The sequence below is a fragment of the Orcinus orca genome, chromosome X, assembly GCF_937001465.1.
Source record: "Orcinus orca chromosome X, mOrcOrc1.1, whole genome shotgun sequence".
In the NCBI taxonomy this organism is placed as follows: domain Eukaryota; kingdom Metazoa; phylum Chordata; class Mammalia; order Artiodactyla; family Delphinidae; genus Orcinus; species Orcinus orca.
The window spans coordinates 44,852,224-44,876,653 of NC_064580.1; the positions used below are offsets into that span (position 1 = coordinate 44,852,224).

Consider the following 24,430-nt stretch of genomic DNA (forward strand, 5'->3'; position numbering starts at 1 on the left):
AGCCAAAGGAGAGGATAGAAAAGTTGTTGAAAAAAATTACTCAGGATTGACACTTTCAAAGAAAATGTTCCTGTAAAAAAATTACACATTCTCTTCTTTCTCCCTTCTTGTTCAATACTTCAACTTCAAAATCAATAACTTTTTCTCTGCCTATTTCCCCAAACATTATTTGTCCATGTTCATCTCTCTTCCATTATCTGATTCTATTGATTTTGTTCATTGCTTTCAATTAGTGTGTATGTAGTGGGGGGAGCAACAAACTTTTTCCACCCTGCTTACTTTTCATGGTAAAACATACATACTTTGGTCCTTTAACCCTTAAGTTCTCATCCTTCTCTAATCACTGTGCTGAGCATAACCAACACTTCAAACTCAAAATTTCCAAAACTGTACTCATGATCTTCCTCTGGAAACTACCTAAGCCTGCTCTTGCTCCTGTCGTTTTTATAATTTTAACAACTCCAGGCTAGAAAGTTTAGAGTCACCTTCCATTCTTCTCTTTCCCCACCATCCACTCTTAATCAATTACAAACCAAATCCCAACAGCATCTCTTCTATCCACTTTTTCCCATACTGATTGCATTAGGTCCTCAATATATCTTGCATAGATTGATGCCCCTTTCTCTAGAGTCTTCCTGGCTAACCCATCTTATATATTGACAGTTTTCTTAAATCTAAGCCTAGTCATGTTACTCTTAATCAAAAACCTTCCATGATTCTCCACTGCTTATGGAATAAAACACGTGTTCCTTCACATGGCATTCAAGGCCTTCTGCAATTTACCTCCCAACTAAGTTTTCTAGCCTTTCTTCCTGATGCACTAAATGTTCCAAACGTCTTTGTGGGATTCTCAGAGCATCGCCCTTTCTAATTCTTCCATGTCTATGCTTAAGATAGTCCCTCTGCCTCCTGTCTCTTTTCCCACATTTACTTATCAAAGTCCTACTTAAACTTCAGACACAGTTCAGATCTTACCTCCCTCAAATAACCTTCCAAGACTGAGTGGGTCCCTATATCTACTTAGCACAGTTCTTTGTCACTAGTACGCCCTAAAAGTGGTTTGTTGAAATGAACTCACATGAGAGCATGCAAACTTTAGGGAACTCATTGCCTTGTGGGAGTGAAACAGGCTGAAAATAGGTTAAATAGGAGAGCTGGGCAAGAGCTTGGCACCACAGTGAGCAGCCAGAGCCTCCTCCTTCATATGCTTCAATGTCCAACTAAATCTCTATGTGTGTGTGTGTGTGTGTGTGTGTGTGTGTGTGTGTGCGCGCGCGCACGCGCACGTGTGCACTTGTGCCTACCTACCAGGCTGTTCAGCTATTGGAGTATGTATACTTGGGTATGTTCCTGGGAGCAAATGTACCACTGTGTACCTGTGGATGCATGCCTGCCCATGACTGTGCCCCTATAAATTCCTGGTTCAAATCCTTGTCACAATTTTCTGTTTTAAAATGATGGTCACACCTAGCAGAGTGGCACAGTGGAAGCATGCTGGGCCCATAAAATGATGCCCAAGGTAAATGTGATATGAAATAAAATAGGATATTTTGGAAATCAGTTCTGAGCATATGGTTTATAGGCTTCTAGGGAGTTACAAAGAGAGCCATTGTATTTAAATGTAAAGAATTAGTATCAGGATCAGCCCATAAGGCACATCAGGAAAAGGCACCATTTGCTAAAAATATTTTAGTTCCATTTGTCAGAAAATTGTCATAATACAGTTGACTCTTGAACAACATGGGTTTGACTGTGCAGGTCCACTTACACGTGGAAATTTTTTCAATAGTAAATAGTACAGTACTACACGATTTGTGGTTGGTTGAATCCACAGATGCGGAACCTTGGATATGGAGGAAGTGCATATAAGGAGGAAGCCCGGATATGGAGGGCCAACTATAAATTATATGAGGATTTTCGACTGCGTGGAAGGTTGGTGCCCTTAACCTCAGAGTTGTTCAGGGGTCAACTGATTTTGTTAGCATGAGGCACTTGACTGCCATCTTCAGGAAAACTGTTTAGAATAAATATCTATCTATATCTATATCTATATCCATCTATATGATGTCTACTTTGTGAAAGGTGTTCCCCTTAGTCATGGCAGCCTCACATAGTGTACAACCTGTACAACTTTATGTGGTGATCCTGCCCAGTAGCTATTCTAGAAAGGGTAGAAGTTTTCTACCTCCTTTAATGAAAAAGTTCCTTCTGATTGGAAACAAGATGGTCATTAGGGTTTCCTGCTGTCTAAGTAGAGACTCTGTATTCACTTTCTTGATCAGACCATTTTCAAGGTCAGGGTGCTCAGGCATTGGTGAAACAAATTAAGGCTTTTCCTGTAACTAGTAGAAAGCTATTTTGGATAAAACTTGGACTGCCAAGGGGACATCAAAGCTTAGTTGTTGCTTTTTATTCCTCACAAGAAAGGGAGAACCTCAGAATAGTCATATTGACACCTAGCTCCAAATTCAAGTGTCAGATACAGGAGAAATTTAACACCAAGGCAATGAGTCAGGAGCTTTTCAATTATGGTTAAAAGAATACCATAAATAGATTAAATCCTAATTAACAGTTAAGATTAGTGATAAGACTACCAACTGGTACCTAGTTATGTGTTTAACCCTGCTCTCTATATACTATAATTAAGTATAATATTCTTTAGTGTTGCTATACTTGAGTGTTTTAATAAATTTGCATTTTGTTTTTTTAAAAGAACTGACTAGATAACTCATCATTCTCATTTTTGTCAAGATTAACTATGCATATAACCAAAGACTAGTAATTCAAATCCACATGATCAATACACGGCTGCTACTAATGTGTAGGGTCCCTCTGTCTGAGTTAGAAAAAACTACAGCCCTCTGGGAGGATATGAGGCAGCCCTGCCTACAATCACCTACTGGCAATGCACCTGAGTTGTTAAGTCCATTTTTTGAGGGGTGAATATATTAAAACTTACCTACATACCTAAAGATAGAAAGTGATGATAGCAAATATCATGGCATATATACAAACGATACTAAAATAAGCTAGCATTTGCATATTTCTTATTTTTAAAATATATGTTTAAAATCTAATTTCTCATTCAGCCTTTATGGCATTTTCATAAAGTAGTTCAGACACCATGTATTGAGTGGCAGGCAGTATGTTAGGCCCTAAGAGCTTTATCCTTATAGCCCTAATGGGATATTCAAGTTGATAATCTCAGTTTATGAGAAGCAAATGAGAAGCAGAAGTTTGTACAGGGTGGTAGGGAGCCCAGAAGAAGGGCACCCAGCCTAGATGGGATAACAGTGAAGACTTGCTGGAGGAGACTGCTGAGCTGAGCTGAGTCAGCTGCACATTATTGGCTTAATTTAAGAGACACAAAAGCTAAGCCATGGAAAGATTAAGCAATTTACCCCACATTACACAGCTATGTAAAGTGGAATCAGGCGTAGAATCAATGTGAAGTAACTCCCAATCCAAGAAAGAGTCCAAACTATTGAATGCCTGGCTGCAAGGTACCATTTGGACTTATTTCAGAAATAAATTTTATTTGAAATAGAATTTTATTTGAGAAGGTCCAATACTCATATGCCTCACAGTTGCATACATGCATTAGAATATTAGAAAAATTCAGGCACACCAAAACAACCCAAACCTATGTTAATTAGGACAACTAATTAACACCTCTACCACAATCCTGGCAACATTTAGTTCTTCGTTCTGTGGTTGCTGCAGCTTGCTACAGGAAGATGTATTGCATAAAAATGAGGCATTAGCTCAGACTTCCTCAGATACCAACTTTAAGAGGCCTGAGTCATTCAAATCATTCCCCAAAGTTTTTCTACCACCAAAGGCAGCAAACAAAAGTACTGCTAATTAAATGTGTCATTAGGGTTTATTACAACTAGCATATATTAAAGTCTCATTCACCACTGCTTTGAATTGGTTTTGTTCTGTTTTTATTTGTGCTTAATTGTCCTATTTTATATGTGTTTAATTTTGTAGGATACTTTATATCCTTTTTGGATGCGGGCAGAGTGCAAATTCTAAGTAAATAATAACAATAGATTAAATTTATGTAGAATTGGCTCTTTTATGTGCTGCATGTACATTTTATAGTACACTGGGGCCCCTTACAAAATCAGTGTGTATGGTACATTTATGCCCATTTTATAGGTGTTGGAACAATTTTGCTGTTTTAAATTATTACAGAAGCTTACAGTTATATATTAGCTTTTATTACATATTTTTAGTTATATCTACAATTTACTTGGTGTGGTGTCCTTGGTCAGGAACACAATCCCCAATAATAAAAATGTTCCTACAAGCAAAGACAGCGTACATTATGACAACCCACTTTATAAGATAGTTGTAATACATTCCTAGGGTGAGTGAGGAGGGAGGAACTCTAAAATGACATGTTTCCAGGACAGTATTATCTACTTTCTGGAATATTTTAGGCCAAATGTTAAACTCTGACTTGTTTCTTTTTTACTATACAGTGTATTCCTACCTCACCAGCATCCTTGCTAAGAAGCCAGTAATAAACAGGGAGTACAAACTCACTTTCCTATTAGCTTAAAATAAAGAGCTGGGAAGGCATGTCAGTTACAAACCCAAACTAGCATAGAGGAGGACTAATGAAATACTTCTTGTAGGCTTTCACTTGATTTCATTGAGAAAAACATAAAAAGATTCTATGGCTAAAAAGGTTTTTAAAACACTGGACTAGCTGATCTCCAAAGGTCCCTTTCAGGACAGTCTGGAATTTGGTATACAAGGAAATTGAAAGTTTTGTAGTGTTTAATTATATGCCCCATCAGCCAACCCTCTGCTTCAGTCATTATTTTACTAATCAACAGCCCTCCAATGGTTATACCTCATCAATCAGATGATATACACAATTTTGCAGGTTGCCTTCAAAGTTTCAATAGGACTTTCCCCAATCTACTTTATTTTCCACAAGATTTCAATCTGTACTCTACAATTTTATCAAAGTCGCCTTTTTTCTAAGTCCATATACCTCACTCTCCTGTCTGTAGGCCCTGGCCTAACCTGCCCAAATCAGGCATAGCTGCACCTCTGTCTGATACTTTTCACTGTCATTGCTTAATTTAATTTAATTCCACTTTTCTCTAGGTTTGAGGAAGATATATTGTTCCCACTTACCTCAGACAACTTCATTCTTTCCCCTAAATTTCTTATGTCAACGTGAATTTGCTATCAGGTAATCCCTCATATCTGAATCTAGTCCATCCCCGAAAACGCTGGATAGTGAATTTCAGATAGTGGGCAACTTTATTCCATTCTTCTCAATTGAAAAAGTAATAATGCCTTCCCATTGCATCTTCCAAACCCCCAACCAGTTTCCTCAAATACCAGTAAAACACTCTAAAATACTTCTGTAACAGTCCTCCAAATATGTATCATATTGTAAAGCATTTAAAACACCAATGCCTAATTATTAACATTTAATGAATTAATTAGCAGATATGTGTAGTTCACAATGATGCTTATACTATAGTGGATACAAACCAAAAAAAATAAATAAATAAAAAGCAGGCTTTCAAGCTGCCTGGGAATGTCTATCTTTGTTTTGCACCATTAGAAGGAAAGACTTTTTCATCTTTTTTAAAAACTTTTAAAAGTTTAGTTCTGATGAGGGATGATGGAAAGACAAAATAAAGCTTTTCCAAGAACTTCTAGACAGAGGACTCACTAGTGAGAAGCAATATAATAGGAAAACCATGAAGAGAGCCACTGAGGGGGTGCTTTGATTCCATGTGAAACCAAAGTGAAGCCAAAAACAAACAAAACTGCCCTGGAGGTCTTGTCACCCAGTTGAGTACATTAAAGCAAAGGAGACCACAGCAAACACCAAAATTATCATTTTAATTAGTCTTAACAGTCAAACCAATTAAAGTGAGGGAGAAAGTGACAACAATATCCAAATTATGGGTAAGAGAAAAGTTATGTTCTACTCAAGCCTGGCAGGAGGGAAATTGTCACAGTAAGCATTAATTGAGGTTAGTGAGAAGGGCACTAACTTGTTAATTTTCTGAAATCAGTAATCTTGTTTTGTAGCCTCTCTGCTGTTTATGCTTAGCTGTTTTAGTAAAGCTACATCACATTTTCCTTTTATACTGAAAGGGAGATGTACAGTGATGTAAGTAAACCATGAAATAATATGTTAAAGGTAGTAATAGATGCAAATGACACTTATTAAGGGAAAGTTAACAATCAAGGTAATTCTAAAATGAGATGCAGAGACTACTGTTAGAGTTGGGGTTTGGAGGATGGTGCTGTCATGCTGGAGCCACTTCAGGAGAATGGGGACTCAATTGACAAAGCCTGGGCTTAATGAAAATTTTCCTGGTTTCAAGTATCTGTACTCACAGCCAAGGAGATTAACAAATTTTACTCAGCAGGTACCTTTCATTTCCTGCCTCAAGCTGCAAAATCCCAGAAGGGATATTAGCTGCAGGAGAAAGCAAATGAATGAACATTCAGGATTCTGGATGTTCTTACTTGAGCCCTGCAAGCAGTGATTCCAGCCCTCTCCTACTCTTGTAGGCAGGGGCCAGGCTCAGTCCCCATGCCCATCACCTCTCCTTTCAGAAGAACTGACAAAACTCTGGGTGGGAGCATCATGCCTATCTCTCAGAATCCCACAGTATCACATGCCTCACCCTGTGCTGCTGGGAGGGAAAAAAGGCAACGGGAATCCTTGCTCTCAGGGGCCAATATCTCTTTTATAGGCTCTTTAAAAGCAAAAGGCTTAAACAGCAAATGCCTGTAATGCTTTGGAAGATGAAAATCTCTAAGTGCTGCAGACAAGGCTGAAGATTCTGATCTTAAAAGAAGTGCATTACACTCGCCTTTTAAATTACTGATTCAACCCTGGTTGGATTGTATACAGTTTATTAACTCTCTCAATTTTCTACCACATTTGGTTAATGAAAGCTGGATGAATTGAATAGTCTTTCTCCTAATAATTGTTGTTAATGTCCTCACACATACGTATTTCCCTTCTGGGTAGGAGGCACCCAGAAGAGCACGATGCTGTGAGTTTGTGTTAAAGAGACAAAACCATCAGTACATCTTTGCATATGGCTAAAAGTGACCCAATAGAGTCTCAGAAATTTAGATTTTCCTTTTGGGAATTTAACAGTAGGAAGAAGGTGGATTTTGTTCTGGGTCTCCTCGAAACACAAGTCACAAAAGCTAGCTGGACAAATGAAATCTAGATGACCAAGAAAGTGCTGTTAGTAAACGTGAGCTCAGTCAACTATTTATATATGGGACATTTGTTTGTGTAGATACAACAATTGTATCTACATAAAATGTATACTCTCATTGCTTTACACTGCAAATACATCCCTGAACAGTTATGTTTCAAGCACATGTTTATCAAGCAGATCATACAGGTAGATACACTTTAAGCTAAAATTAATGAGTGTTTCCTAAATATAATGTAGAACAATGTACGTAATCTAATAATTAAGTGGGAAAGGTGACTGGGACGGGGGAAGCCTGAGACATAATTGCACATTCCCTAAAGTCTTACTATTGTAGACTATAAGCATATATTCAGAGAAAATAAATGGAAAAAATATATCAAAATATTAACAGTAATTATCCCTTGAATGGCAGGGTGCTACATAATTTTTATTTACTTTCTGGAAGCTTTCATGATTTTCCACATTCTCTGAAATTAGCATATATTCCATTATTTTATTACATTACATTTTTGTTTAAGAAGAGGTATGCTGAGAGAATTGACTGAGTGAATACCTTGGTAAAGTACATCTGGTAAAACAAATAATCACTCCCTGTACATCTGTTTTGGTAATTGGGTCCCTCATTTACCATTGCTTCTTAAAGGAAATCTCATCTATGTGATTTTGCCCACCGTGGATTCCTCAGTGCTAAGCATGTAGGACATAGAGCAGGTACTCAATTTAATTTTTAAAATATTTTAACCATTTTTAAAATTGAAGTACAGTTAGTTTACAATGTTGTGTTAGTTTCAGGTGTACAGCAAAGTGATTCAGTTATATATTATATATATATATATATATATACACACATATCCTTTTCATATTATTTTTCATTATAGGTTATTACAAGATATTGAATATAGTTCCCTGTGCTATACAGTAGGTCCTTCACTTTAATTTTTAAATAAGTAAATGAATTAAAAAATTTGGAAAACATTGAGTCTTATTCTCTGCTTATAAATCTGACTTGCAAATTGTATGTATTTGTGAGTGAAGCCCTTTATCGCTCTATGAGAACAGACATTTAAGTGAGCACATGATTAAACCACTGTCAGAACCCCATTATTGAATTGGCTAAGCTCCTTCTGTGCTAGGTAGGGGTGTTTATCTAATTTGAAAATTAATAGTAAGCGTGTCATTGCTTTAAAGTTTATCATCAACTCTTGAGTTTCTATAGTATTAGAGCAGAATGATGATGCAGCTAATTCCCAAATCATTTCTGTTTGGTTTGGAAAAGAGGTATATGATTTATCCTCAGAAGCTTTGCCTTCTTAATTCTGTTTTCCATGGACAGGGTTTTCCTTTACTGAGTGTACAGCCTGAATGACAGATTGGAAAGGTAACCAGAAATGGGCTGGAGGCAGAGGGAAGCCAGCCTGGGATTAACCATTGACTACCCTTCAGCCTCACGTGCTGAATTTAAGGTTCACTGGTACTTTTCTCGAATGATATTACCTTTTCTTTGTATAACACTTTCTAGTCTTTAGAGTGGGATGGGTGGAGAGGATACTTTTTCTTAAAAGACAGGCCTTTTTTTTTCTCTTTTTGGCTCTTTCTTTAAAAAAAATTTTAGGGGAATAAAGTTCAATGGTGTTGGTGAGATTATGGCCAACTTGCCTTAGGAGGGTTTCTCTTCTTTTCCTGTTAAATTTCTCTTTTTCTTTTTTTCCTTTTGTGTGTGGAGAGGAATAAGGTCTATTGATTTTAGTGAAGTTGAAGGTATCTCGTATGATGGAAGTATTTTTCTTTAAAAATCATCTCTGGGGAAAAGGTTCATTGTTTTTGGTAGGGTTGAGGGAGCATCTGTCTTCAGGTTTGGAGGATTTTCATTTTTTGAAAACTAGGTTTTGTGGAGAGGAGCTATAAAGGCCACTGGCTTTAATGAGGTTGGGGAGCCCTTCTTAGGAGGATTTTTCTTTCCTTTTCTTTAAAATAAATTATTTGGAAGAAATAAGATTGGGAACATCTCTCTTTGAAAGGATTTCTTTTCCTTTCCTTTTATTAAAAAAATAAATATTTGAAGGCTGGAAGACAGATAAGGCACCTGGGTTTGGGTGAGATTGGGTGCATCTCCCTTTGAAGAAGCTTTAGGAAATTTTGTGGGTTTTTCTCCTTTTTATGGGGGGTGGAATGCATTGATTATCAGGAATAACATTCATTATTTTCAATAACATTCATTATTTTCATTGGTTCATCTTCACTGAGAATTTCTTCTTTTTAAAAATTATCCCTTAATTAACTTTCTTCTTCCTCCTCTTCCATCCCTTCCTCCCTTTCTACCCCTTTTTTTTCCTCCCTTCCTTTCTCTCCCTTTCCTCCTCCTCTTCTCTCACCTCCCTCTTTGTTTCTCTCTCTCTCTCTTTTTTCTTGGAGAAAAAATGTTCAGGGACTTGGTGAGTTTGGGGGCTTCTTCATTCCCTAAAAAGGAGGTTTCTCTTTTAAAATATATTCATTTTCTTCCTTCTTTCCCCTCTAATTCTAAATGTATGTACTTGTTTTGAGAAAAGGGAGCTTTGTGGAGACTGGGGACATCTTTCCTTAAGAGGGTTTTCTTGGTTTTGTTTCTGTTTCTCTCCTACCTTTCTCTTCCAAGTTAAAATTTTCCTATATTAAAAATAAAGCTTTTGGGTTTGGATGAATTCAGGTCACCTCTCATTAGAGGGATTTCCTTTTATTTTTTTCTTCTTTTCTGCATTTGTCTTCGTTGTGTTTGAACAGAAAAGTTCATGTGTCTTTGTGAGGTTGGAGCACTTCTTTTTAAGAGGATTTTGTTTTCGTTTCATTGGTATTATCCCCTCCACCAATATACACATCCTTCCTTCATTAATTTTCTTTTAAATCTTAAAGAAATTGTAAAATATTTCAATAAAGAAATTGAAATAATATTCATGTGCTTTGGTGAGGATGGGGCATCTCCCTTTGGGGGGATTTATTTCTTTTGTTCCTTTTTTTTCCTTTTATGGGAATTAAAAATTCAGGAGATTTGGTAAGATTAGGGACCCTAACCTTTAATATTTCATTCTTTTTGTTAAGTTAAAATGTTTGTGTGTATCTGGGTGGAGGGATTAGTAAGTTTCATCGATTTTGATGATTTTGAAAGTATCTGCTCTTGAAGAGATTTCCTTTTTTGTTTGTTTTTCTCAAAAGAAAAAAAAAATTGGGGGTGAATAAAAGTTATTTTTCTTGGTGAGGTTGGAGGTCCTTAAGAGGATCCCCTCTTTTAAAATTTCTTTTTTTCCTTATTTATTCATTTGTTTTGTTTGCTTATTTGTGGGAAGGTAGTAGGTTCATTATCATATAGTTGGATGAACGATCTTTACTTATTTTTTAAATTGAGATCTAATTTGCATAACATAAAATTCACCATTTTACAGCATACAAGTCAGTGGGTTTTAGTGTATTCACAAGTCGTGCAAACATCACCACTGTCTAATTTCAGAACATTTTTATCATCTCCCAAAGAAACCCTGTACCCTTTAGCTATCACCCTCACTTCCCCTCCCCCCTTCCTTCACCTCCTGGCAACCACTAATCTACTTTCTGTCTCTAAGGATTTGCCTATTTTGGACATTTCGTATAATTGGAAGAAATAACTGTAGGGAGCTTTGGTGAGATTGGTGAACATTTGGGAGACTTATTTTTGCCCCCATAATTTTTGTGAGAGATTGGGCATGGGCCATGAGGTGCAAATAAAGTTTATAAATTTCAAGAAAATTTTAGGGTTAAAAATACTGTTTACCTTGAGATGATTTCTCATCCTTTTCATTAAAAATTTTTCTCTTGGGGATATGTTTCATGGGCTTTGGAAAGGGCAAGGAGCTCCTCCCTTTAGAATTTCTTTTTTTTTCTTAAAATAATTTTCAGGGGAGGTATAAGTTTCATTATCTGGGGTCACTGTCCCTTTCTTTTTTAAAAAATTTGTAAATTTGTTTTTCTATTTTGAGAATAAGGTTTATTTGCTTTGGTGAGGGTGGGGGCATCTCCCTTTAGGAATGGCTGCTTTCCTTTTTAAATGCTTTAAGTTTTTATTTTTCCACTGAGAGAATTACAGTCGGAGGGCTTTGGAAAGGTTGGGAACTGTATCCCTAGCAGAATTTCTATTTATTTTCTTTCCAAAAAAAAAAAAGGCCTTCTTTGGGAGTAATAGGTTCAGGGTCTTGTGCCTCTTCTTCTTCCGTCTCAGGCTCCTGTTCTATGATGGCCTCCTCTGGGAGTATCAGACAGGGAAAAGCAATCACTGCTTTGGAAAAAAATCAAGGCTGATGGAATGTCAGCTAAAAGATTATTCTTAGACAAATGAGTATCCTACATGTCACAGAAAGCCATATGTTGGATATTTTTTAAAATCCATAATAGATAAATTAATAGTTATATCCTATTAGGTGTCAAGTTCTATTTTTGCTCTTTCCCACCCTGCTGCCTTCTTCAGGGGAATAAAAGAGTTAATAATGCAGAGGAAAGCATTCTGCAAACTGTAAAGTGCCATACTAGCAGTAGGGATTATATAATCCTTATTATAAGGCCCCTGAATGCTTTCCTGGCCTCTATGGATTTTTCCCCTTTTCTTGGAAGCACTTTGGGTAACTGATGGCTCAGCCTTGCCTTTTGGGCTGCAGATCTGCAGAAGCCCCAGTTGGAGATTTTAATAAACATAAAAGAACTGTATTCTCAGAAAAGAAAGACCACTGGACAAATATCTCATTATCGTTTCTAAAACATCCTGCAGCAAATGCTCAGGAGCTCTCAGAATATACCAAATAAATCAGATGGTATCATCAAAACCTGGCAAGGAGGGGAGAAAGAACCTATGAGGAAAGAAAGTAATTTCATCCTGACCTTCAACAGGTTAAACATTAGAACTACATCCTGAAGTTGTTTATAGTCACTGCAGATATTCTGTTCATTTAGGAAAAAAATTTATTACCCCTGAAACCAACAACATCATCATTAGTCTGCTGCTGCCGGGACTGCAGGGGATAAGGACACTTTCCAAATCATTTTTTTTAATTGTTAGTAATTTTCTTCTTAATTATGGTTCTAACATCCATTCTGAAAATGGAGAGATTGACTGCATTTCCTAAGGGCTATATATTCCAGGCTATTTAAATAAGCATTTACTTCTCACTCTGAAACGAGTGAGAATGCCTTTTTTAATTCATTCACAGCAGCAGTCTCTACGTCATTGTTGAAAATGGAATTGCTAGGTTTCAAGCTTCAGCAAGTGTATTGAGCAAAAATAGGGAGGGCTGAATTATATTAGGCACTGGGAAGGAGAGACAGTATCTACCTTTGAGAAGCTCAGACGTAGGTAAGATATGAAGCATTCAGGCAAGAATTACCAGATGTCATATAAGCAAATGCTTGCTACTTTGCAAGAAAATGTGTGCAAAAAATACCAGGAAACTGTTCTGTTATAGTTTGGGATGTAATAGTAATTGCTGTGTAGTCATTAGGAGTGAGAGATACAGAGACCCCTCTCTAACCCAGAAATAAAAGCCATAAAAGTGTATTTCATTAATCACCTGTATGATGTGATTATAATTTCATAGCTGGTCAAAACCCAATGAATAAAAATATAAACTGTCTTTCTTCAACCACAGCTGAGTGAAGGGAAGCAAATATGGTCTACATGTAAACCCCCACCCCCAAAGAGAGTTATAGCATTGTTAAAGAACCAATTCACACATCTTTACTTACACTTGTTGCCACCAGGTGGGAGACCATGGCTCATTTCCTGGAAATTAAACCATTTCAGAAAGGAAGGAAATAGACAGGTTTGGTTCACAGACTGTTATCCAAGTAGGCATTCAGAAAGAAAACATGAGCCCCCTTTTCTCAGTCCCTACCCTCATGCTTGTCATAGATTTGCAACCAGCAGGTTCTGAAACCCCCAAAGAGAGCAGACCACACACTGGAAGATGTTGGGTTTTTTACTGCAGTATTGGTCGGCAAAGTTATCTGGGAGAAATCTGTAGTCATATTCAAACCCTTTGTTTTGCTCATTTTATCCTTTGACTTATCAGGCTAGTTTCATGCTACTGGTACTGACTGTGTCTTACCACGTAGGATTTCATTGTACGATGAGAGCTATATTTAGTTTTGAGCCCTAAGATTCTCTGTGTGTGTGTACACACACACACACACACACACACACACACACACACACACACACACACACGTATGTCATTCCCTAAGCTTGCCTCAAGGAGGCAGTGTCTGAGAATAATGCAACCCTAGCTAAGATGGCAACCTGTTTGCCTTGAATGTTAAGATGCAAGTCAGTTGGCTATGGGTGCTATTTGCCTGAGGAGAATGCAGCAGAGAATGGTCCTATCACTGAAGATCAGATGTTCTCATCTGCATCAGAAAGCAATAGCATAGCAACACCTCAAGTGTTGGAGAAGGGTTCCTCCCAGGAATTTTAGCATTTACCCAGATCTTTGCATCCTTCAAAATCCTCTAGGGTTCATTTATATGGCCCTTTTGAAGCCCACTCTGCAAGATAAGTGACTGAACAAAAGACCAGCTCTACTTGGCAAAATGAAACTGGGGGAGGTGGTCCTGGTCCCCTGCCAGGGCTGCCAAGTGCCCGTGGGTCAGTTGGCCAGCACGCCTGAATGGATACTATGTAGAGGAAGCTAACCTGCTTCCCCTTACCTTGATCCTCCTTATCTGTCTGGCAATAGAAATTTTCTTGTCAAGCTGCTGGGAGATGCTTTCCCACTGTCACAGGGCTCATCCCTGGAGCTCCCGACCTCCAGTCAGTCTTCCAGAGGCCAAAGAGGCCATACATTCACTGACTATCCTGGTAATTAAGCCCTCAGATGTCAGTTTCTCAGTCACGTTCGTGGAATGTCACTTAAGAAGGCCACAAGTTAGGTGGTCCTTATTGGTCTCCCTCTCACCAGCTTTATGCAAACTCTTCCAAAAAGACAAGAGCAAGCACCTGGTTAGGGTGACCTCCCAGGTCTAGCTGCCCCGCCCTTTCCCTTCTTGAGATCACTGAAGGGAAGGGCTGCTCTGATGCAGGAAGGGTGTGTGTGTGTGTGTGTGTGTGTGTGTGCGCGTGTGGAGATCCACCATTTGGTGAGAGCGGGGTTGTTGGATTAAAATATATATATATATATATTAGTTCTCTACAGTTCTATTTTATTTCTTTTGAAACCTCTGCACCCTTTTTTCCCTGTGAAACTTTTCCCTTTAGAGTTCCTCTTTCTCAGTCGTTTATCATTTCAGTTATTTTGCAAATTCAAGCCTCCCTAGTCATAACTCAGGAAGCAACCAGCCCTTCCATTTCCATTTAGAGATGCCAACCCCTACCCCCTTCCCCTACATTCTACAAGTGTACAGTCCAGAGCAGAAGGATTCTGAGCCGTGTTCCTATGCCCTGCTAAGCAGCAGGATGGACGGGCATCGTTGGTGTGATGTGTTGTTTCCGTGTTTTGTTGTTTTTCTCTGCGGGGAAGCTAAATGAAGGTGTATGTATGCATTATTATGATTTTCACAATCTTGTGGAACAAAGTTTAGGAAAAACGAAGAGTAGGGGGAGCACAGAGAAAGTAAGAAAGACTCCTTCTGAAGAGCTGGGTTTCGGGGTTTCAGGGTCCAACGCAAGGACTGAAAACTGGGTTTCGGGGTTTCAGGGTCCGAAAACCTTCGGACTGAAAACCTTCTTCCTCCTCCATCCCCCGTGGGCGGGTGCCCGAGGATTCTCCACTGGTCTTCTTCCGGCTAAGTGCAACGTTTAAGAAGTCGTCTCTGAAGACTGGAAGAGATGAGGGTTCCCATTCACATGCTCTCAAATACCAACTCATTTTCGTGTATCTAAACTGGGGCTCCTGTACCATCCCAACTGGCACCAGTGCGGGATGCCAGTTGACCGTTTGTGACGCGGCCCATCACTGTATCACCGTGTTTGCACCTACCTGCCGGGAAATCCTGCAGAGAGATGGAATGGTGGCTTCGACATACGCATGCTCTCCCCCTCCTCCCCTGCGAACCCTGCCCTTCCCCTGCAGTGCGCGTGGGCGCCGCCCAACCCCTCATCCCCACGCGGAGTACCAGCGCCCAGCAGCCAACAGAGGCTCCGGGCCCCTCCCTGGAGCGTTGCCAGTTGTGCCCCAGCTGAGGAACCCCCTCCCCAATGGCAGGGAGGGGGCCAAACAGACGCTGCTGTTCCGCAGCTTGGGCCTCTGCGGCAGTGACCGCGGCTAAGAGGTGTATCCCACCGCCCACCCCCTCCCCAATCCCGTCCCTGTGTACCTTGGGCCAGCCCCTAACACCTCTCTAGGTCTCTTGCGCTCCCTGGGCTTCCTCTTCTTTTTCAAGATATAGGCGCTCACCGCACTGTCACTTCTCCTCATGAGGAAAACTGCTCCGACTCCCAACCGGTGCTATCACCCCCGTTTCTAGCCCCAAACAGCCCACTCTCACTTCCACATGTTGCTTCCCGCCTCCCAACCGCTTCCCAGTCCCCTGGGCTCCCCCATCCCCGCATCTTTCCCAGTATCTTTGCTAGTCGGTGGCAACCAAATGGGATGCTAAGGGTGCCCAGAGTCCCGCAAGCTGGATAGCCATCCGGCCTCGCCTGGGTTCTTTCCCTCCCGCCCCAGGGGATCTTTTTCTTACCTTTATATTGGACAACGGCACTGGCACTAGCGTTCGTGGCGATGGCGAGGTCCTTAGACCTTTCTCTGGAGCGACCACCGGACACTGCAATAGATGTGGTGCTGGGCTCGGCTCCGGACAGGACACTTGAGCCGGCTCAGGGCAGGACTCTGTGGCTGGTTCTGTGGCTGGTTCTGGGGCCGGCTCGGGGGCCGGTTCTACGGCTGGTACTGGGATCGGCTCAGGGGCCGGATCTGTGGCTGGTTCTGGGGCCGGCTCGGGGGCTGGTTCCGTGGCTGGTTCTGAGATCGCTTGTGTGTCTAGTTCTGGGGCTGGTTCTGGGATCGCCTCCGGACCGGGTTCTGGAGCAGGCTCTGGACAGAACTGCGGTGCCGGTGCCGGCGAAGGCGCGTGGAGCAGCTGAGGAGCTCGCGCTGGCGGTGACGGCGGCGGCTTCGGCGGTGGCCACGGCGGCGGCGGCTCTGGAGACTCCGCGGGCTGCTCGCCAACCTGAGGCGGGGCAGTGCCCTGGGCCGCGGCAGCTCCGCGGTCCATGGCCGCACACCGCCTCAGGTCCGGGCAGCGGGCGACCCTGAATTCGGAGGGCTAAAGTACCCTCGGGCGCCCCGCCCACCCTAGTTTGACAACCCCTTCCAGGGTGCCAAACTTTCCCCCGCCCCGCTCCATGGCTGGCTCCGCTCTGAGGTCTAACCCGGGGGCGCTCGGCGTCTCCCAGTGCTGGAACACGCCCCTCGGTGAGCGCACACCTCTTCGTAAGCAGCCACGGGCCCGATGGGCGGGAAGCAGAGGGGCTTGCGAACGCGGACTGGACAGAGCGCTTGATGACCTCCTAGCGACGCGCGGGGTGGGGGGGGTCAAAAAGGGGAGGGGGAGTGGGGAGGCGTTGGGGGGGGGAGTGTTTGAAGCCCGGCCGCGTTTAACCCTTTAGTGACGCGAATGCAAAAAAAAAAAAAAAAAAAAGCTAGAGGCGAACTTGAGGGTCTTTGCAATCCCCCTAACCACTCAGTGTGAGCTGCTGCTCAGAACAGCTTCCATCCTGTGTCTGCTCTCTCACCTCAGCAGCAGGTGATCCTAGCCTCGGAACAACCTCTTGCCCCTCATCTCCAAGCCTCTGTGGGCAAGTAATCCTTTTTTCTAACCCGGGAAAAGAAATTAAGCGGTGCGGGGTTGGGGGTGTTGCATCTCTGTGTGTGTGTGTGTGTGTGTGTGTGTGTGTGTGTGTGTGTGTGTGTGCGCGCTCAATCCTTTGGATTGAAGTAAAATTTGTCCCCCGCCGCAGTTTTTGCATTTCTGAGCTTTGCCAGATCCGAGAGGCTTGCCGTTGGGTCCAGGGTTTGGGGGTGCTTCGGGAAAGGTGTATGGGGAGGGTGGGCGGCAGCCCTGGCTTTCCGCAGCCTGCTGATGTAGCCCCGAGAGCCAGGCAAGAGTGCCCGGGTAGCGGCGGCTGGGTTGCGCGCTCCGGAGCTGAGGCTGCGCGGGTCTCCGCAGCGATCCGGGCGTCTGTCTGGCTCGCCTTCGCCATGGGAGACTGCCTTTTGCCTTTAGCTGGACTTCCCAGGCATCATGAAGACTTTTTACTGAACTCCTTAATGTGTGTGTGTGTGTGTGTGTGTGTGTGTGTGTGTGTGTTGGGCTAGGGAAATTCACTGCAACACCCACACCTTTTTCACCTCCTGATACCTCGGAAGCACTCTGACATTAGGGATGGAAGATTCTCTTGCGAAGAGAACGGCAGGTCCCTGCCGCAACACCCTTCCCACCACATCGGGAGACTTCAGCAGCTCTCTCGATTGTTAGTCACGTACACGTTCACATACATACAAACCATCACTTCAGTCGGACCTAGACTTTAGACGCCAATATACTGCAAAATTTCAATTAAAAATTGAGAAAACCACCCGTTGAGCCACTGCTGTGTGGGGGTGGGGGACGGAGCACCTATAAACCTAATTTGAAATATGACAAGTGAATTTATCTCCGACACACATAATGCTGCGGTTGTGGATGGCAGCCTTCCTTCTGCAGCCCCTCCTTTCACCCTCTCCTCTCAGACCATATCCTACTCTAATCCCTCTTCTTCTGCCAAATGACAGTGACCCACCTGGAATTTTCTAGAACCTGCAGCATTTTTCTGTTCCCTACACCACATCCCAGCAGTAGATAACACCGTTGAAGACAGTCTCACCTAGCCCCCTCCAAAGATCATAATCTCTGATACCTGTGTTTCCCAGATCCTCACTAAAGCATCCCAGCTTAAGCCCACTCTTCTGGAGAAGGGTTACACTGGTTGGCAGCTACTAAGCTAGTGGGGGACCATCCTTAACCTCTGGGGCTGGGGAAGTCCAGGGGAGGTGAACCCTGTCTATCAAGTTCCTCACTGATGGCAGGTCTCCTTCCAGTAGACCCACACAAACGGCTCATCTTCTTCATCCTCCTTGGTGTCTTTCTCCTCTCTTCTATCCCACACTCCTCTTCTATCCCACACTCAAGCAGCCAAGCTGCTTTTAACCCTAAGGGCTCAGGACAGAAACATACAGATGCCAGGTCTGACCAGCCAGTAAACCTATGCTTGGAGCTCACTTCTCAGGCTTTCAGACTTTGGTGAAATCTCTGTCCTCAGAAGGGGCCAATATCTCACATTTAAATCTTATTTTCACTAAGCCCTGGCATATTAGTTAGAAAGGCTGAAGGCAGAGGAGTCACTGAGTAGAATGGCCTCTTGGGTTAGAGAGTGATGGAGTGGGGTTTGGCATAGACCGGGTGTCATCAAGCAGGACACCACCAGGGGACAACTTGGAGCTATTGCTTTATATATGTTCATTGATACTCTTGTCTATAATTCTATACTTAATCACAAGGAGTCCAAAATGTATGATGTAAACTCTTGCTGCAAGATCAGTTTGAGGGTGAATGTTAAAATAATTTTTTGTGTCTGGCTTTTGCTCCATTAGGGTGGGTTACTAGACATATACTGGCTAGATTGTATTATGATTAATTTAATTAAAAAATTCTCAGCACATCACAAGCTGCCTTATTGCCTTATGTTACAACAACATTTTGTTTTGCTTTTTATTCTTTCCTCAGACCAGTGTTGAACATAATGCTTTGCATGGACCATGGTGTGGCGGGGGGAGGGGGGAAGGGGAGGATGGTTAGAATGCACTGATTAGTGTCTGACTTAGGGAGACACTTTTGCCATATCTTGTCTATACCTTCCTCTCCTCCATAGTTTACTATTCTCTTAACAGAGGAAGCTTTACTTGGATGCTTGTGTATTTTCTTCAAAACCTAACCCAGGGCTGAGGCCATAGTAGGGATTCAAGAAATGTCTGATAGACATAGAGAATGGACTTGAGGACATGAGTAGGGGGAAGGGTAAGCTGGGACGAAGTGAGAGAGTAGCATTGACATATATACACTACCAAATGTAAAATAGACAGCTAGTGGGAAGCAGCCGCATAGCACAGGGAGATAAGCTCAGTGCTTTGTGACCGCCTAGAGGGGTGGGATGGGGGGGTGGGAGGGAGGGAGACACAAGAGGGAAGAGATATGGGGACATATGTATATGTATAACTGATTCACTTTGTTATAAAGCAGAAACTAACACACCATTGTAAAGCAATTATACTCCAATAAAGATGTAAAAAACAAAAAAAAGAAATGTCGGGCTTCCCTGGTGTCGCAGTGGTTGAGAGTCCGCCTGCCGATGCAGGGGACACGGGTTCGTGCCCCGGTCCGGGAAGATCCCACATGCCGCAGAGAGGCTGGGCCTGTGAGCCATGGCCGCTGAGCCTGCGCCTCCGGAGCCTGTGCTCCACAACGGGAGGGGCCACAACAGTGAGAGGCCCGCGTACCGCAAAAACACACACACACAAAAAACAAAATAAAAAAAGAAATGTCTGCTAAATAGATGATTCATTACAGGTTACTGGTTAGGGTGTCTTTTTTTTTTTTTTTTTTTTTTTTTTTTACTGCATTGCTTTTAAACAGTATTTGATATTTTAGATGATTGATGATCTCCTAAGAGGCTCTTTTCTAGTTGAACAATACTGACATATGGGCCAAGAGCTACGTAAGAGTAAGAATGATGACCATCTCCACAGAGGCTTGTGTGGACATGATTCTGGCTGTCCTGGGGCAGACATGGTCCCTAATCTGGGACTTTTGGTCATGTTATATATGTTGCCCAATCGCGCTGGATGAAGGATAGATCAGTACTGTGGGCTCATATCTTTGAGCATGCAATGTGCTATCTCACACCCACCCCCAGCATTTATTTATCCTGATTCCACTCAAAATAAAGTCCATCCAAGTCAGAACAGAGATCCTTGATTTCAGGCGTGTTAGGAGTTCTGGAGAGGCAAAGGAGAGAAAACCCGAGAAATGTGGTAAAATTAAAGCTCTTATCCCTCCTTTTTAAAAATTTTCTTTTCACTGTTGAATGAGAGTGTGACACTGCAGAGCTAGAGTGCAAGCCCTTTTTTCCTTGACCAATAGCTTCCATTTTCCTAAACCCTCCCTTTAGGGAAGAAATAAGTGCCTCTCCTGAGTCTTAGCAGCTGCCAACCTCCCCCACTTCTGCCACCTTGGCAATGTGCAAAGCCAAAATAGCAACATTTATAATACTCTACTAAATAAAATAAAGAGATGGGATGAAGAACAGCATTTACTGAGGAAGGTAGAGGATTCAGACAATTAATTTCAATGGGATTAACATGCAAACCCATCAGCCTTCACTTGCTCTAGTCTCTTAGGATTTAATTGATCCAGGATTGGGAGTTTAAAGTTAATACCTTGTATTCATATAATGCTTTTGCTTTTTAAAGTACGTTCACATATATTATCTCACTTGAGCCTCACAACAAATGTGTGAGGCGAAGCAAGTCTGGACTTCGATCCCACAACCCCACCCCTTAACCTTTTACAGACGAGAAAACACAAGTCCCTTGAGATTAAGTGATATGTCTTAGGTCACAGAGATAATTAGTGGTGGAACAGACATTTAGGACTTGTGTCACTCAACTCCCAGAGCATAGTGCTGAGTTGGGGGTTGTGAGACAGAGGCTGCATAAATCCTCTCCATGGCAAAGTGGGAAGCCTACCTTAATGCCTTTCTATTTCTCGAGTCTGTAAGAGGAGAAGTGATTCTTACATTTTTATCCTGAGATTTCTCAGCTCTCACTCTTTCTCTGGATGGTAGTTAATGATCTGTAACCAAGCTCACTATAGGAGGTCCCTGTTTAGAGGAACCTTTTGAATATGTATATTATATAATAATCCACCCAGAGCATACTTCTTTTATTGGTTCTGTTTTTATATTTTCTTGAAGTGAAGCACTCCACAGTTAAGATGCATTTACTGCCAGTCTGAGGTGTATACAGCCCTCTTAGGTGCCATGGGGAAAGAGAAGATGGGGCAGAAATATTAGACACTATCCCTTCCCTCAAGAGTTTTTAGAACTTGGTGGTTGAGATAAGACAAATACAGGTGAAAAACAATCCAAACACAGATATCAGTTTATGATTATGACACCACACTTTGTATTGTGTGTGGGGGGTGTGACAGTGGGAACAAAGTGTGACAGTATGGAAAGGAAATTGCAAAGGGAGTCAGGAACTCTGGCTTCAGATTAAGTTTCTACCATTAAACTCACAGCATGACCTTATACATATCATTTAATATCTTTGGGCCTCAAGTTTTCTCATCTGAAAAATGGGGGGGAGGATAAAGTTGAACTTGATCAGCTAGCTTTAAAGTCTTTTCTAGCACAAAATATCAGTGACACTGTGAGTGAATCAGGGAAAGCTTCTTGGAAGGGCGCATACTTGAAGTGGGTCTTGAATGATGCAGTGTAATATGGATCAGTAAGAAGGAAGTGGAAAGGAGAGGAGCAAGAACTGAAACCTGGTGGTGAGAATACGCCAGGCTGGTTGAGGTAGGGGAACAGATCAAGGATTGTTGAGAGATGAGGTTAGAGCAGAGTAAGTGGTAGAAAGAAGGGAAGATGTAAAAGGCACTGAATGCCAGACTGAAGGGTTTGAAGATTTGATTTTAAAGGTAATTGGTAGCCAATGAAAATTGAGTATAGGGGTGACATGGTAAAACTAACTAGTAAAAAAAAATTATCCTTGACAGTGTACTTAGTTTTGGAAGCATGTACAAATCTGCTTTGTTCCCCTTGAGCTGGCATCCAGTTAATTTGGGGTCATTTGTGAAATTATGATTCTTTCTTGATTTTTGTTGCAACCTCTAGTTTCGGGTCTGCATTGCCAAGGCTGCTGGCCTGACCTGCATAACCCCCTGCCTATACATTTGGATTCAGTCCATAATGTGTCATTTGGCTTCAATGGACTCAACATGCTAATGGAATTCCTAATTTGAAATTCTAACTGATGATGAATGACCAGCAGAATGGAGGAGATGAGAGAAAAGTCTTCTTAGGCAGGCAGGAGTGGGATGGCTGTGGACCTGAAAACATATTAAGTGATCGAGGACAATTTGAAGGAGGATAAGAAAAATGGATCTTTGTAGAAGCTTTGACTTACTATGATTTAGATATGGGGAAAAGCTGATGAGAAACAGCCATCCAGTCCAGAACTGCCAAGAACCTAAACTGAGCTTGGAGTAATAAGAGAAAACAGATTGCTCTAATGTCATAGAGAAAGTAGTGGTACAATTTGGTGTGACAGGTCACAGGTGTGTGGGAGGGTAGGATGCGGGTGAGGGAGAGCATAGAGCTGATAGTATTCCTGAGGTGATGGTGTTTAGAAAGACTGGAAAAGATTCTTAGAACCCTCGTGGTGTGTATGTCTTTATCCAAAAATGAAAAAATATTCTTTTAGTAAGGATTGTCCCTACACAAAATTAATTTATTACGCCACCACTGTCCACAAACACTTCTTTCTGGCACCAGCCTGGTGGGGAGGGATGATGGAGGAGGAAGAAACAGGTAGGGAAAGGAAATTAAGAAAAAGAGAAGCTGGGGAGTTCCCTGGCTGTCCAGTGGTTAGGATGCAGAGCTTTTACTGCCATGGGCCCGGGTTCAATCCCTGGTCAGGGAAATGAGATCCTGCAAAAAAAAAAAAAAAAAAAAGGAGACATTAATAAGCAGAACTGCTGTGATGAAAAGACTTGGGGAGTAAGGGAGCTTTCCTTTCCTCCAAAGAATTAGCTACTGCGTTCTTAGGTGTCTCGTTCTCTCTCCCCCTGCAGTTTTCTTCTATTCTTGAGCATTAGCTCGAAATGCACAATTCATTGGCTCTGTGGGAAGAGGGAATTTCAGGCAAGAGTCTTTTTTTTTTTTACATCTTTATTGGACTATAATTGCTTTACAATGGTGTGTTAGTTTCTGCTTTATAACAAAGCGAATCAGCTATACATATACATATGTTCCCATATCTCTTCCCTCTTACGTCACCCTCCCTCCCACCCTCCCTATCCTACCCCTCCAGGCGGTCACAAAGCACCGAGCTGATTCCCTGTGCTACGCGGCTGCTTCCCACTAGCTGTCTTCCTTACATTTGGTAACGTATATTCTTTACACAATTGAAGTGACTTGCAAGGACAAGGTGCACATAACTCAGTTGTCTTGGATGCAGATTAAAGCATTGAAAAGTCATTTCCAGGACGTCCCCATCATATTCACCTTTTAGTTTTAAGTCCCTATCCTGTAGTTGTAACCTTTGGGGTCACTCCTACTTTGAGTAGGTTTTGTTCCCTTTAACCACATTCCAAATGCCAGAACGAGGCTGAGTTCCCTCTCCTTTTCCTCTCTCAACTTCACACGTCTCTGCAATAACTAGACCCTTTCCCAACTGAGCCTCAGAGCCTTAACTTAGCCCTAGGGGCAAAATTGCAGCTGCCTGACCATTGTTTCTACTCAAGGGTTTTGGAGATTGCTTCATTCATTCATTCATTCTACAAGTAATTATTGAACATTTATTATGTGCTAAGTAGGCACTTGTTTGAATCCTGGGGATTCGCAAGTAAATTAGACAGACACCATCTCTGCTCAAATAACATTTATGGGATAGGGGCTGACATTAAACAGACAAGCAAATACAAAAACAAAATAAATGTTTTAGAGATGATAAATATGATGAAGAAAACAAAACAGGATGGTGTGGTAGAAAGTGCCTAGAGGGCTACCTTGGTCGATATTTTTACTCATTTGCCTAATCCTATAACATATGCAAAATATCAATAGTTTGGAATTACCTCACCAATACTACTATCAACAAACCTGCTAAATAAAGTTCGAGATTTTTTCCACCAACTTTTGATTTGGTAAGTTTTCAGTTCTACAGAAAAGTTGCATGAATGAAACAGTGAACACATATTCTTCATTAATATTCACCAGTTGTCAACATTTTGTCACATTTACTTGATATCTATAAACTATCAACTTTCTCTCTGTGTCTCTCGCTCTCTCTGTCTCTGCTTTGAATCATTTGAAAATTAGTTGCAGACAAGATGACACTCCACCCAAAAGCATTTCAGCATATATCTCATAAGAACAAAAACATTCTTGTACA

At 41.8% G+C, this 24,430-nt stretch overlaps 1 protein-coding gene across 1 annotated transcript in view; it reads right to left on the bottom strand.

Annotated features, from left to right (window-relative positions):
• DGKK (diacylglycerol kinase kappa) overlaps nucleotides 1–16,430 on the bottom strand; it is a 160,832-nt gene extending 144,402 nt beyond the window's left edge. The window contains exons 1-3 of the mRNA XM_012537468.3: nucleotides 15,897–16,430; nucleotides 15,194–15,206; nucleotides 14,879–15,033 (exon numbers count right to left, since the gene is read on the bottom strand). Of these exons, the coding sequence (XP_012392922.1) occupies nucleotides 14,879–15,033; nucleotides 15,194–15,206; nucleotides 15,897–16,430 (702 nt within the window). The remainder of the gene's footprint in view (nucleotides 1–14,878; nucleotides 15,034–15,193; nucleotides 15,207–15,896) is intronic.
• Nucleotides 16,431–24,430: the final 8,000 nt, after the last annotated feature.